At 46.8% G+C, this 14,959-nt stretch overlaps 1 protein-coding gene across 3 annotated transcripts; it reads left to right on the forward strand.

Moving 5' to 3' along the window:
- The first annotated feature begins 6,232 nt into the window (after positions 1-6,232).
- On the forward strand, positions 6,233-14,326 carry LOC144728515 (uncharacterized). Of its 3 annotated transcripts, none has more exons than XM_078608001.1 (3): positions 6,233-6,931; positions 9,907-9,973; positions 12,789-14,326. In XM_078608001.1, the coding sequence occupies exon 3, from the start codon at positions 12,817-12,819 to the stop codon at positions 14,209-14,211; it is 1,395 nt and encodes a 464-aa protein (XP_078464127.1). In that variant the 5' UTR covers positions 6,233-6,931; positions 9,907-9,973; positions 12,789-12,816; the 3' UTR covers positions 14,212-14,326. The 3 variants fall into 3 exon arrangements, with proteins under 3 accessions (XP_078464127.1, XP_078464129.1, XP_078464128.1); XM_078608003.1 differs by lacking the exon at positions 6,233-6,931 and adding an exon at positions 9,287-9,369; XM_078608002.1 differs by lacking the exon at positions 6,233-6,931 and adding an exon at positions 9,664-9,753.
- Positions 14,327-14,959: the final 633 nt, after the last annotated feature.

A 14,959-nucleotide genomic window follows, 5' to 3' on the forward strand; every position in this document is an offset into this window, starting at 1 on the left:
TGCAAGTCAAAAATTTGGTTTAACACGTAGGCTTTCGCGACCAATGTTATTCATAATCAACGTTTTTGGGTTTAGATCGCGTTATTTATAAATGTGGCTATTTTTTGCAAAAAAACACGTAGTACCTTTAATTTTACAGTTTTTGCTTCATCCATCACGTAGTGAGACTAACGTCAATGGAGGAATTCAGAGTGGCAAGAATGTAACTACCTTGCCTGGTATACAGGAAGTCGTAAGTTGAACCCCGTCCCTCACAACTGCTGTATGTTCATAGTTTGCATGTTCTTCCCTCCACATGCATTTAGTGTATTTGACTGCTATGTCGATTTTTTCACCCAAAAAATATACATGTTAAATTGCCCAGTTTTTATTGTATATACAGCATTGTAAGACAATTCAATGGAGGAATTCACTTCTCATTGACCCCTAACCGTTTACCATAACCCTAACTAGGCTAACAGGGTACTGTATATGGATTATTTTGGGAGTCCCTATTCCATTTCCGGGAGCCCCACAACCACTTCCTTGGTGTTCACATTCCCGCATGAAGAATCGGAACTCCGAGATTTGGAATTGAGACTCATGCTTTGAATTTAAGAGTTCTTAGGGTTGCAAGTGAGATGCCTCAAATATGCCTTTAAACGCATCTCAGCGAGATGAGTTGAATCGTATATGGCGCGACTGTCGAGTAGAGTCGAAGGGCACACACCACTTGCTTGTGTGACTTGTGCAACCGGGGCGGCATTTTGCATTGAAGTCGATGATGGGTGTGATTGTTGCCGATTTGAAGCGCACTGTTTGAGAATGCAGTGCGTTTCACTATTTCAGCACCGATGTTCACCAAATATTCAATGGTCTAAATGTATGGGACAGCTTGGGATGTCAATGCAGTAGTTTGTTATTTGAAAATCCGTAAAGAAATAAAGCATTGCAGTGCAAATCGGCCGGATAGTTTCGTTTTTACACGCTTTCTTTTAACTCACTCTGTCTGTTGTTGTTGTCGTCGTTGTCGTATCCTCAAATCTTGTAACTCAATTTTAACCCACTTCCCAATGTGGTATCGACTGCAAACTTGGTATACTTATGTCAAACTAATGACAAATACTATATTCTATCATAAATTTTTTATTTATTTTTAAACAATATTTTTTATATGTTATGTTTTGGCTTGGGTCTAATTGTCCACGGTCAACTGACATTGGCTGTAATTGGCCACGGTCCCTTACATTTTGGAAAGCTTCAGGGCCACTTCCTGGAGTCGTGGAGTTCTGTCATTACTCGTACATTTCATAAAAGCGTGTTTAAAAAAAGTTGTTTTAAATATTATTTTTACCGCGCTTGACGTGTTACGTGTCCCCTCTGGTGGACAAGTGCAGTATCACAAGCAATCAATTCGTAGTTGTGAGTCGCTGGTGATGTGGCGGTCCTGGCGTTTGTCCGAAGTACGGTTGGCTGCAATGAAGCCGTGAAGACACCACACAGTGCCACTGCTGCTGTTATCGTGCCGAGGCACTGCAGTTGTCATACTAACCCTTAACCCTAACCCCCTGAACTTGACCCTAACCCTAATGCCTAACCCTAACCCTGAACTCTAACCCTAATCCAACCATGACCCTAACCCTTAACATCGACCTGGACCCTAACTACCTTAACCCTAACCCCCAACCACTAACTCCTAGCCCTAACCCCTAACCACTAACCCTAACCCCTAATCCTAACCCTCACCCAAACCCTTACACAATTTTGTCCATAAACGGCATAGGCTAGTATGCCAATTTGCTTTATGGCCAAAGAAGGTATGATGATTTTCTTGGCATACCTGAGGTGAAAATTTTATCGTGAAATTTTCAATTTTGTACGTAATACGTAGCATACTACAGCAAACACAATGGAGGAATGCACTTTTTGTTAAAAAATAAAGCTATGGAAATTTGGCTCATTTTCGCAAAAAAACTGTATAAGATAGTATGCTGATTTTATTTTTGAGACGTGAAAATGTAATCGTGAAATGTCTCACTTTTAATGTAATATATAGCATACTAATGCTAAACATAAAGGAGGAATTAACTTTTTCTTGGAAAATTAAGATGTGAAAATTTGGCTCATTTTAGCAAATAAACTGCATAGGTTAGTATGCTGATATCTTTTAGAGATGTGAAAATGCAATCGTTAAATTTGTCACTTTTAATGTAATATATAGCATACTACGGCTAAATACAAAAGAGGAATGAACTTTTGTTGAAAAATAAAGATGTAAAAATTTTGCTAATTTTGGCTAAAAACGGCATGAGTTAGTATACCAATTTTAATATTTACTTGAACATTTCATCGTGAAATGTCTGACTTTTAATCTACATATATCATACTAACCCTATCCCTAAACCCTAACCCCCCTGACCCTAACCCTTAACCGCTAACCCTAAACAAACCCAAACCCAACCCTCTTTTGTATTGACAAATTGTCAACTTTGCACCTTAACGTTTGTTCTGAAATATATTTCGGGAAATGATTGCGGGGGGGGGTAGTTGACAATCACTGTCAGATTACACAAAATAAACGAAATCGATCGTAGGGAAGTATATTTGAAAAAACCTCGCAAAAACTCAATATTCAGAGCACGGACTCGCCTGAATTACATACAGGCTGCCGATAATCACCACGCAGGCCGCAATCTAAACACGTGTTGACGCACGATTTAAAACTTCATCCCTCTTGGGAACGTGTTACAGTCTCCTCCTCGCCTCATTACAATGAAAAACAATGAGAGGATTTGCACTTAAATAGCTTAAATGTTACACTTAAAAAAGCGACGGTCTACGAATCTAGGCTATTACTAACTCTAAACACAAGACAGGCCTCGTAACTGTGTTTGACAAAAAAATTCCACTGAATGAGCTGGCAACTCACCTTGAGGAGCTGGGAATCCACCTTGACGAGCTGGTAAGCCATATGGTCGAGCTGGTGATCCACCTTGAGGAGCTGCTAAGCCACATGGAGCAGCTGTGATCGGTAGTTGAAGACGAATTCAACGACGCCACAAGAACCACGCGTCCTCCACGCGGTGCCCAGCCAAGATGGCGCCCTGCGTGGGGAATCCCCGCCCCGCCCCGCCCTCAACCTCCCCCCACGTGACGCCTCGCTCCTTACGCGCCTTCCCATCAATCATCCTCTAGCCGCCTGTCACGACTCTCGTTCACCAACTGGCCTCTACTGCTCGCTGCGCCCTCGTTCATTACATCGACAGTGCCACTTCCTTAATTATCTCTTCCCCTTTCTAATTTCTCTCAGCACCTGTGTTCTTCATATTAAAAAAATAGTAACTCCATGTAACGTGTATTTTTGTTATTCAATCTCCTACACTTCCATGTATGAAAATGAAAGTATGTTCCAAATACAAATCCACACCGTGAAAGCAATCGCCACCAAACTTGGCTGGTATTTAATTCGTGGTTACGTCTGCCATCTTGGTGGACATGTGCAGTACAGGCCAACACAGTTCGCCAGCAGTTGCCGCTGTCAGGCGTCACCCCGCGCGTTCCCGCAGTTGTGAGTCGCTGCTGCTGCGTGCTGGCGTTAGTCCCAAGCGGGTTGGCTGCAATGAAGCCGTGAAGACGCCGCACAGTGCCACTGCTGCTGTCACCGCGCCAGGCGCTGCAGTGGTACCACGTGACCACACGGTGACGCTACAGCACCATGTTGGTTACGTTGTTTAGCGAGTGTCCATGTTGGTTAGGTTATTTAGCGAGTGTCCATGTTGGTTAGGTCATTTAGCGAGTGTCCATGATGGTTAGGTTATTTAGCGAGTGTCCATGTTGGTTAGTATATTTAGCGAGTGTCCATGTTGGTTAAGTTATTTAGCGAGTGTCCATGATGGTTAGGTTATTTAGCGAGTGTCCATGTTGGTTAGGTTATTTTGCGAGTGTCCATGATGGTTAGGTTATTTAGCGAGTGTCCATGTTGGTTAGGTTATTTAGCGAGTGTCCATGATGGTTAGGTTATTTAGCGAGTGTCCATGATGGTTAGCTTATTTAGCGAGTGTCCATGTTGGTTAAGTTATTTTAGTGAGTGTCCATGTTGGTTAGTATATTTAGCGAGTGTCCATGTTGGTGTGTATGTTGAACTTCTTTCACACCGTACATAGCCAACCATGGTCATCGGAGGTGCCGGGGAGGGACACCAAACTAAGCACGAAAAGCAGTTCTAAAGAAAATATATTTTCAACCTAGATTTAAAAAATGCGTAGCTCCAGTGACTTCTTAATCTCGGAGGGAAGAACATTCCAGACGGCTGCAGAAGTGCATCTGAAAGCGTGCAATGCAGCGACCGTCTTTGTTCGATGACTAGCCAAAAGTTGCTACGAGGATGACCGGAGTTTGCGTGATGGTTGATGCTCTTTGATGATACCAGCAAGGTATTGGGGTTCACTTGTGGCCAGCGCTTTGTATGTAATGAGTGCAATTTTATACTGTATGAGTTCGGCAACAGGAAGCCAATGCAGTTCGGTGAGCACTGGACAGACATGGTCGGATTTTGCAGTACCCGTCATGACGCCAGTAAAATAATTTTGTACACGCATCAGCTTGGTAATGTTTTTGCCAGATGTCCCGGAGAGTAGTGAGTTGGAATAATCGAGCCCTAACCCTATCCCTAACCCTACCCCTAACGCCTAACCTTAAACCCTAACCCTAATTGCTAAGCCTAACTCTAACCCAATTATGTCCAAAAACTGCATAGGTTAGTATGCCTATTTGTTTTTTAGCCAAAAAATGTTATGTCAATTTAATTTTTAGGACGTGAAAATGTCATCATGAAATATCAAACCTTTATAGTAATAATACAGCATACTAATGCTAATCAAAAAAGAGGAATTAACTTTTTCTTTGAAAAGTTTAGCTATGAAAATTCGCCCAATTTTGGCCAAAATGGCATACGTGAGTGTGCCGATTTCTTTATGGGACCTGAAAATTTCATTGTGAAATTTCCCTCTTAATGTAATATATAGGCTACTCAGGCTAAACACAACCGAGGAATGTACGTTTGGTTTAAAAATACAGCTGTAAAAATGTGTCCAATTTTAGCCAAAAACGGCATAGTATGCCGATTTTCTTTTTTCACTTAAAAATTTCGCACTTTTTAACGCTATATATAGGATACTAAGGCTAAACACACGAGGATTGCACTTTTGTTGAAAAATAAAGCTGGAAAAATTTGGCCAATATTGGCCAAAAACGGGACGTGAACATTTCATCGTGAAATTTCCCACTTTTAATCTAATACATAGCATACTAAGGCTAAATACAATAGAGGAATGAACTATTGTCCAAAAATAAAGCTGTGAAAGTTGGGCTTATTTCGGCTAAAATCGGCACAGTATGCCGATTCATTTTTTTATATTCGAAAATTTAATGTATCAAATTCCCCACTTTTTTACGTAATATATAGGCTACTCAGGCTAAACACAACCAAGAAATGCACTTTTTAATCTTAATTTAGGAGCTTTCGTGACTGCAGGAATTATTCTTTGGTTCTTTTCGGTTAAGTCACGTCTAAAAATAAAATAATAAATTAAAATAAAATAACATATTACGACGTTTCGATTGCAACACAAGCAATCATCATCAGGCATAAAAGAAATAGCAACAAAAATCTAACTAGAAAAAACTATAGACAGACATACAAGCAGACAGACATCACAACGGCACACAGAGAGAGGAGCAAGCTGACAACGCGGCACGGGCACGCAAACCTGAAAATTAGGAGGCAGGCACACGAAAATTAAATAACCTAGTAAAATATCGAAATGTGATGTAATACAACACAGAGAGTCGTGTTGTATTACATCACATTTCGATATTTTACTAGGTTATTTAATTTTCGTGTGCCTGCCTCCTAATTTTCAGGCTTGCGTGCCCGTGCCGCGTTGTCAGCTTGCTCCTCTCTCTGTGTGCCGTTGTGATGTCTGTCTGCTTGTATGTCTGTCTATAGTTTTTTCTAGTTAGATTTTTGTTGCTATTTCTTTTATGACTGATGATGATTGCTTGTGTTGCAATCGAAACGTCGTAATGTTATTTTATTTTAATTTATTATTTTATTTTTAGACGTGACTTAACCGAAAAGAACCAAAGAATAAATGCACTTTTTGTTTAAAAATAAAACTAGAAAAATTGGGACAATTTTGCCAGTAACGGCATAGGTTAGTATGCTGATTTTGTATGGACGTGAAAATGTCATCGTGAAATGTCGCCAGCAGTGTGCTGGAGAGCCAAGCCACGACATCTACAAAGTGCTGCTCACAGCGAGTAGCAGCACCGGTGGAGGTCGTCACGGCACACGAGGGGGTGGGTGGCCAGCACCACGCCCGGCCGCCTTTGTCTCCCCAGTGGCGATGTTGACACAGCACCGGGTACTCGTTTGAGGCTGAGTCGACGTAGGGGAGGCTCAGGACCGGCTCAGAAAGTCGTCACTGGCGGTGTTGGCCACGAGCGGGAATGGAACTCGGCTGTTCGGTGCGGAGCGCAGCGCTCACCATGACACTGCCGCTCCCCTTCTGTCAACAAACTTGAACTCTGACCCCGCCCTCTGACGTCACCGCTCAGCGTGACCTCATCGGCGTCAAACGCCAGGGGGAGGTGCCTCGTTAGTGAAGTCATGTCACTCACCCCCGACCACCGCGCTCTTGAGAGTGACGTCACATCCACTCAGCCGCTGCCGATACCTGTCCCAGTGCCAATCCTTATTTGGGCAAAGCCACGCCCGATACCTGGCGGCTCATTAACATAATTTATTCGTGAAAGCTGTCGCGAGTTGAGAGCCGCTCATTGTGGGAGGGGAGTGTCATCGTACCCCGCAAGTGACGTCATGTCACCTGCTGCCGCCTGACGTCACGAGGGACCAGGAAGTTGCCGCTCGGCCCGTGCACTGAAATCCGAGGTGAGAAATTCTCATCGCGGTTGTGGTGGTGGTTATATTCTTAGGTTTTTACTGGTAGGAACGTCCGCGTTTGTCCGTCCGTCCGTCCGCGTTTGTCCGTCCGTCCGTCCGCGTTTGTCCGTCCGTCCGTCCGTCCGCGTTTGTCCGGCCGTCCGCGTTTGTCCGTCCGTCCGTCCGTCCGCGTTTGTCCGTCCGTCCGCGTTTGTCCGTCCGTCCGTCCGCGTTTGTCCGTCCGTCCGTCCGTCCGCGTTTGTCCGTCCGTCCGTCCGTCCGCGTTTGTCCGTCCGTCCGTCCGTCCGCGTTTGTCCGTCCGTCCGTCCGTGTATCAACATCGCCCCCTACTGCAAACACTTGGCATGACCCTGTCTGACAAGATGGCCGCCCGCTCCCCCTGCGATATGTGAATTAAACAAGATGGCCGTCGCTTCCGGCGCATCACGGCAAAACTTTAAACTTCGCTTCAAAATTACTTTACTGAAACGCAGCACGTTTATTTAAAAAATTACGTTACTGAAACGCTGCACGCTTTTTAACACAGAGACAAGAAACATTTATTAACACAGAAACGAGATACATTTAATCGCCTTATTTGTGCACGAAAAGCACGGCACGAGGCCTAGTGCGGCAGGCTTCGTGAGGCCTAGTGCGGCAGGCTTATTAACACAGAGATGAAACGCAGCACGTTTATTTAAAAACAATTACTTTACTGAAACGCAGCACGTTTTTTAACACAGAGACAAGAAACATTTATTAACACAGAGACGAGATACATTTAATCGCCTTATTTGTGCACGAAAAGCACGGCACGAGGCCTAGTGCGGCAGGCTTCGTGAGGCCTAGTGCGGCAGGCTTATTAACACAGAGATGAAACGCAGCACGTTTATTTAAAAACAATTATTTTACTGAAACGCAGCACGTTTTTATAACACAGAGACAAGAAAGATTTATTAACACAGAGACGAGATACATTTAATCGCCTTATTTGTGCACGAAAAGCACGGCACGAGGCCTAGTGCGGCAGGCTTCGTGAGGCCTAGTGCGGCAGGTTTATTAACACAGAGATGAAACGCAGCACGTTTATTGTTGTTGTTGTGCATATTGGCAGTGGTACCTGACTCGGCTGAATCTGCAGCCCGGCAGCGGCAGAGCAGAGGCAGCGAGAGGCCTCGTCGCTGCTGCTATTCACTCGCTTATAGTTCTACCGTGTTCACTACATCTCTGTCGTGTTCACTACATCTGCTGTGTTCACTACATCTCTGCCGTGTTCACTATCATCTCTACATCTCTGTCGTGTTCACTATCATCTCTACATCTCTGCCGTGTTCACCACATCTCTGCCGTGTTCACCACATCTCTGCCGTGTTCACTACATCTGCTGTGTTCACTACATCTCTGCCGTGTTCACTATCATCTCTACATCTCTGTCGTGTTCACTATATCTCTGTCGTGTTAACTATCATCTCTACATCTCTGTCGTGTTCACTACATCTCTGCCGTGTTCACCACATCGCTGTCGTGTTCACTACATCGTATTCACACGTGTATCAACATCGCCCCCTACTGCAAACACTTGGCATGACCCTGTCCGACAAGATTACCGCCCGCTCCCCCTGCCATCACGGCAAAACTTTAAACTTCGCTTCAAAATTACTTTACAACAACAAACTTGCACCATCGCTACAGCTGCCGCGACGAGAGATGTGGGAGAAGCGGCGACCGCTGCCTTGCAGGTGAGAGGTGTGTATATGTGTGTGTGCGTGTGTGTATGCGCGTGTGTATGTGCGTGCGTGTGCGTGCGTATGCGCGTGTGTGTGCGTGTGTATGCGCGTGTGTGCGTGTGTGTATGCGCGTGTGTGCGTGCGTGTGTGTGCGTGTGTATACGCGTGTGTGTGCGTGTCTGTGTGTGCGTGTGTGTATATGTGTGATTGTGTGCGTGTGTGTGCGTGCGTGTGTGCGTGTCCGGCCCACTCGAGCGGCGTGATGAATGGGCGCTATTGGGCTTCGGATCGTTATTCACGGCGAACTGGAAGCGTAGCAACACAACTTCATTACGTGTGTGTGTGCGTGCATGTGTGTGTACGTGCATGTGTGTGTACGTGCATGTGTGTGTACGTGTGTGTGTGTGCCGTGCCGGCCTTCATAGGTGCTGCTCGCTAACAGCACTTGCCCCGACAGTCTGTTCAGGCTACACGGGGGATCTTTGTCTTTGTGTGCGTGCGGTGTGTGCGTGTGTGCGTGTGTACGTTTATGCGCGTGTGTGCGCGTGTGTGTGTGCGTGTGTGTGCGGTCGATATCCCTGTACCGGTATTAGTATTATTCCTACCAGCCCACCCCGCAGGGTCCTGTTTCGGTAAAGTCACGTGGGTAAAACATTAAAATTAATAAAAATAAAATAAAAATCACGACGTTTCGGAGGCAACACAAGCTTCCGTCTTCAGGTGGAACCGTCACAGCCACGACAGCTGTATCTAGTAAATGAGAGATTGCAGGAGCTACCACTCCGTTTATATAATGGTTGGAGAGGGGGGGAAGGGCCAAGTACAGAATAAAAAGTGTGCTGTACTTGGCCCTTCCCCGAAACGTCGTGATTTTTATTTTATTTTACTTTTATTAATTTTAATGTTTTACCTACGTGACTTTACCGAAAAAACCTAAGAATATGAATCCTTGCAGTCACGAAAGCTTCCAATCTAGAAGTGGTGGTGGTTGTTGTGGTGGTGGTGGTTGTGGTTGTGGTGGTTGTTGTTTACCGAGGTAGAGCCTCGCTCTCTCTCTCGTAGGGATGTCAATTGAGTAGCAGCGAGCATGGAAGCGATGTCCAGGTTGGAACTTTACAACGCGGGGCCTTGCCTCCTGCCCTCGCCTGGTCGCGTTCGCTTCAATTCTCTCGCTTAAGTTGAATTTGTCTTCACCCGGCTCGCCACTTTGTAACTTTGTTTTACTTTAAACATTAACACAGTTTTTATTTTTACCAGGCCACGCCCGCTTGAGCTGCTGTACCGCTCTTGTTTTCACAAGAGACCTGCCAACAACAACAACAAGGTGAGGCTCGTCAACAGCGTGGCGGTGTTCACTCTGGACGCGTGGCGGTGTTCACTCTGGACGCGTGGCGGTGTTCACTCTGGACGTGTGGCGGTGTTCACTCTGGACGTGTGGCGGTGTTCACTCTAGACGCGTGGTGGTGTTCACTCTAGACGCGTGGTGGTGTTCACTCTAGACACATGGCGTTGTTCACTCTAGACGCGTGGCGGTGTTCACTCTAGACGCGTGGCGGTGTTCACTCTAGACGCGTGGTGGTGTTCACTCTAGAGGCGTGGTGGTGTTCACTCTAGACACATGGCGGTGTTCACTCTAGACGCGTGGTGGTGTTCACTCTAGACGCGTGGCGGTGTTCACTCTAGACGCGTGGTGGTGTTCACTCTAGATGCATGGCGGTGTTCACTCTAGATGCGTGGCGGTGTTCACTCTGGACGCGTGGCGGTGTTCACTCTAGACACGTGGTGGTGTTCACTCTAGACGTGTGGCGGTGTTCACTCTAGACGCGTGGTGGTGTTCACTCTAGACGCGTGGTGGTGTTCACTCTAGACGTGTGGTGGTGTTCACTCTAGACGCGTGGCGGTGTTCATTCTAGACACGTGGCGGTGTTCACTCTAGACGCGTGGCGGTGTTCACTCTGGACGCGTGGCGGTGTTCACTCTAGACGCGTGGCGGTGTTCACTCTATATGCGTGGCGGTGTTCACTCTAGACGCGTGGCGGTGTTCACTCTGGACGCGTGGCGGTGTTCGCTCTAGACACGTGGCGGTGTTCGCTCTAGACGTGTGGCGGTGTTCACTTTAGATGTGTGGCGGTGTTCACTCTAGACGCGTGGCGGTGTTCACTCTAGACACATGGCGGTGTTCGCTCTGGACACGTGGTGGTGTTCACTCTAGACGCGTGGCGGTGTTCGCTCTAGACGTGTGGCGGTGTTCACTCTAGATACGTGGCGGTGTTCGCTCTGGACGCGTGGTGGTGTTCACTCTAGACGCGTGGTGGTGTTCACTCTAGACGCGTGGCGGTGTTCACTCTAGACGCGTGGCGGTGTTCACTCTCTACATGTGGAGGGGAAACCCGGGGATCGGGAAGGAAATCCATGCGACCACGGGGAGAGAGAGAGACACGTAAACTACAAATATACAGCAGGCGTCAGGGTCGGGATCGAACCCACGACTTCCTGTATGCCAGGACAGGTAGTGAACATCTCACCACAGAGAGACACGCAGCCTCGGCTGTGTTGGTTGATCCTCAATGAATTACTTGGTGGAGTGAGGAAGCATTAATACTGAGCAGGTGAAGGTGGCAAGGCATGGGTCTGGACACACCACCACCTGTGAACCGTGACAGTGGTGGAGCCAGTGGGGGTGGGGTGGCACGTGCCCCCCCAACAATCTGATAGAAATCCCTAATTTCGATAGGATCATTGGGGTTTATTAGTAACTAGCTTCACTACCCGGCTTTGCCCGGGACTTGGATTCTTGTCTTGGATTAATTTAATATTCCCTCATAATTCACTGAAAAACCCTGAAAAAATTGATGCTTGCAAGAAGGAAGCCGAAACACTTCAATTTACCTAAATCGGATGTACTCACTCAAGGAAATTCAACCAGAACCCACTGCTACGTCAGGTCGATTTTTGCCACTCGGGAAGGGAATGACGTGGCGTTCGCTTAGAAATTCCAGACAGCATAAGCTGTGAAAATTTCATGACGCCAGAGCTCAGCGTTGGAGAGTTTTTGCTGTTTCACACAAACAAACAGGTGTAAGTTCTGCTATATATTTAAGATGGCAGTACCTGTTCTTCACACGGATTTGTATTGAAACTCCGAGAAGCCAATGACTTAATCGGCCAGGAGCGAAGCGCCACCTAAAATCTCCCGGCACGCTGTGAACAGCTGTAGAAGTACGGCGCGCGAAGAGCCATGTGGTTAGGGGGGTAAGCATTGCAGAGCCCTTAGCTCAGGTGTGATGCGGGTTGATGCCACATACGTCATGGTCATTTCCCCCCCCCCCCCCCCCAAAATACAAAAGTCTATTTTTCTTTCCTGAAGGCATCAACACGTTCAGCGAGGGCGATGACGATCACACGCGTCGAATGAAAAGCAAGGGACAAGTCCTTTCTTACTAACAACTCCTTTCTCACTAACAACTCCTTACTTACTAACAACTCCTGTAATTTTTCATTGCTGGAGGGGTTTCCTCCCCCTACCTGAAAATCCTGGCTCCACCTCTGAGTGTGTGACAGTGTCAAGTTTGTATTTGCAGTAAAGTCTATTAACTCTATTGAGCACAGAGGTTATATCAAAACAGTAGTTTATTTTAGTTTTCCTCTGGAACTCTTTGTAAGAATGGAGTCAGGAAGTGATCACAGCAAACACGTGCAGCAGCTTAAGTCGGAACTGCTCATCCGAGCAATCAAGGACATCTGTGCCTGGCTTCACACCTCTAAATTGCGATTGAACATTAATTTATGCATTTGTGCATAACACAAATAGTATTATTTTCAACACCCATTGTTATGTCAGCTGAATTTAGCTTTCATAAACATTTATTTAGAAGCCAGACAGCTGAAATTGTGTGCTGAGTTTTGGGTTAACGTTCATTTTGAAGATACGAGGGCTTCCAGGCACGGTTATAACCATTTGCCCTCTCATTGTGTGCCATAACAGCCCATGTGATGAATTTGGGACACTTTTTTACTATATCATAAATATATGAATAACTATAGACGTGTAAGTCACGTGTGACTGTGTATATATGCATTCCTCTGTGCCTCGATACTGACGTGTAGATGGTGTGGATATTCTTTGTTTCTGTCTGCAGCTGTCGCTGCCTCTGCAGAATTGGTCTCATGGAGCAAAGGCACTCGGCGCAGCTCGGTGCAAAAAGGCATCAATGCGACCAGTGTGCATACAGCACGGATCGTCCTGAACATTTGACACGGCACCAGAGAACTCACACAGGAGAGAAACCCTTCAAGTGCAGTGTGTGTGGGAGGGCGTTTGCACAGTCATATGATCTTGTAACACACCAGAGAACTCACACAGGAGAGAAACCCTTCAAGTGCAGTGTGTGTGGGAGGGCGTTTGCACAGTCATATGATCTTGTAACACACCAGAGAACACACAAGGGAGAGAAACCCTTCAAGTGCAGTGTGTGTGGGAAGGCGTTTGCACAGTCATCTGCTCTTGTAGCACACCAGAGAACACACACGGGAGAGAAACCCTTCAAGTGCAGTGTGTGTGGGAAGGCGTTTGCACAGTCATCTGCTCTTGTGACACACAAGAGAACACACACGGGAGAGAAACCCTTCAAGTGCAGTGTGTGTGGGAAGGCGTTTTCAGATTCATCTACTCTTGTAAAACACAAGAGAACACACATGGGAGAGAAACCCTGCAAGTGCAGTGTGTGTGGGAAGGTGTTTGCACGTTCATCTACTCTTGTAGCACACCAGAGAACACACATGGGAGAGAAACCCTTCAAGTGCAGTGTGTGTGGGAAGGCATTTTCACAGTCATCTACTCTTGTAGCACACCAGAGAACACACACGGGAGAGAAACCCTTCAAGTGCAGTGTGTGTGGGAAGGCGTTTGCACGTTCAGCTCATCTTGTAAAACACCAGAGAACACACACGGGAGAAAAACCCTTCAAGTGCAGTGTGTGTGGGAAGGCGTTTTCAGATTCATCTGCTCTTGTAACACACCAGAGAACACACACAGGAGAGAAACCCTACAAGTGCAGTGTGTGTGGGAAGGCGTTTTCAGATTCATCTACTCTTGTAGCACACAAGAGAACACACACGGGAGAGAAACCCTTCAAGTGCAGTGTGTGTGGGAAGGCGTTTGCATGGTCAGCACATCTTCAAAGACACCAGAGAACACACAAGCATCAAAAGATCCACCAGGAGTGGAGTGTGAAATCAGCTTGTGAAAGTCAAAGTGCTGCAATGAGCCCATCCCTCATCAAACAAGAACCGGAAGAAAATCCCAGCTTGGACACTTTCAAAGAAATCAAGGTGAAATATGAAGAGGTGAAGGTGAAATGTGAAGAAGTGAAGGTAAAATGTGAATATGAAGATTCAACTCCCAAATCGGACCTTCACATCGATGGAGGCAACGTGAAGCAGGAGGAGAATTCTGACTGTGAGGCAGAGCGAGGCAACTCCCAGCAGTTTGTGGAAGTGGAGGTGTGGGTGGACTTCCTCCGAGACAATACAAAGTCAAATGGAGACCCGGGAGATGCGTAAGCCTTAGACCAGTGGTTCTTAACCTGGGTTCGATCGAGCCCCAGGGGTTCGGCGGAGGTTAAGACACACACCTGACTCATATGATTGTGCACCAGTAAAACATGTACTTATGTTTTGAATTTGAAAAAATATTTTATTTTTCCAATTAAGAAGGGTTCGGTGAATGCGCATATGAAACTGGTGGGGTTCAGTACCTCCAACAAGGTTAAGAACCACTGCCTTAGACGATGCCGCTCCAATAGATGCACCTTTATCACAGGCCTTTTATGACAAGAATGTGAAGTTGAACACTCAGTTCCTAGGTGCAACCTGCAGGGTAAGAGCGGCCAGTTTTTGTGGACCTGTGTGTTGGGGAGATCTCTAACCAGGAGCGAGAGCCAATAAGCTCCCAAGCATTCACTGTTATGAATTGCATTTATATGGTGCTTGCTTAATCGCCCCAGCAATTCGGAGTTTTGTATCGTATCTCGTCTCAAACACTCGAAGAGCATCCCCAAGTAGTAGCTGCCCCTGTGTGGCACAAGGTGGTGGCCCTGCACCGGCCTGCATGTGGACAAGAGCCTGTCAGTCGGGGGCGATGGTCGATGTGGCATCTCAGTTGTGGCGTTTGTACGCGCGCGCGCGCGCGGGGGTGAACGCGCGCGCGCGCGGGGGTGAACGCGCGCGCGCGCGGGGGTGAACGCGCGCGCGCGCGCGCGGGGGTGAACGCGCGCGCGGGTGTGAACGCGCGCGCGCGCGGGGGTGAACG

This window comes from Lampetra planeri, chromosome 29, assembly GCF_965212315.1.
Source record: "Lampetra planeri chromosome 29, kcLamPlan1.2.h2, whole genome shotgun sequence".
In the NCBI taxonomy this organism is placed as follows: domain Eukaryota; kingdom Metazoa; phylum Chordata; class Hyperoartia; order Petromyzontiformes; family Petromyzontidae; genus Lampetra; species Lampetra planeri.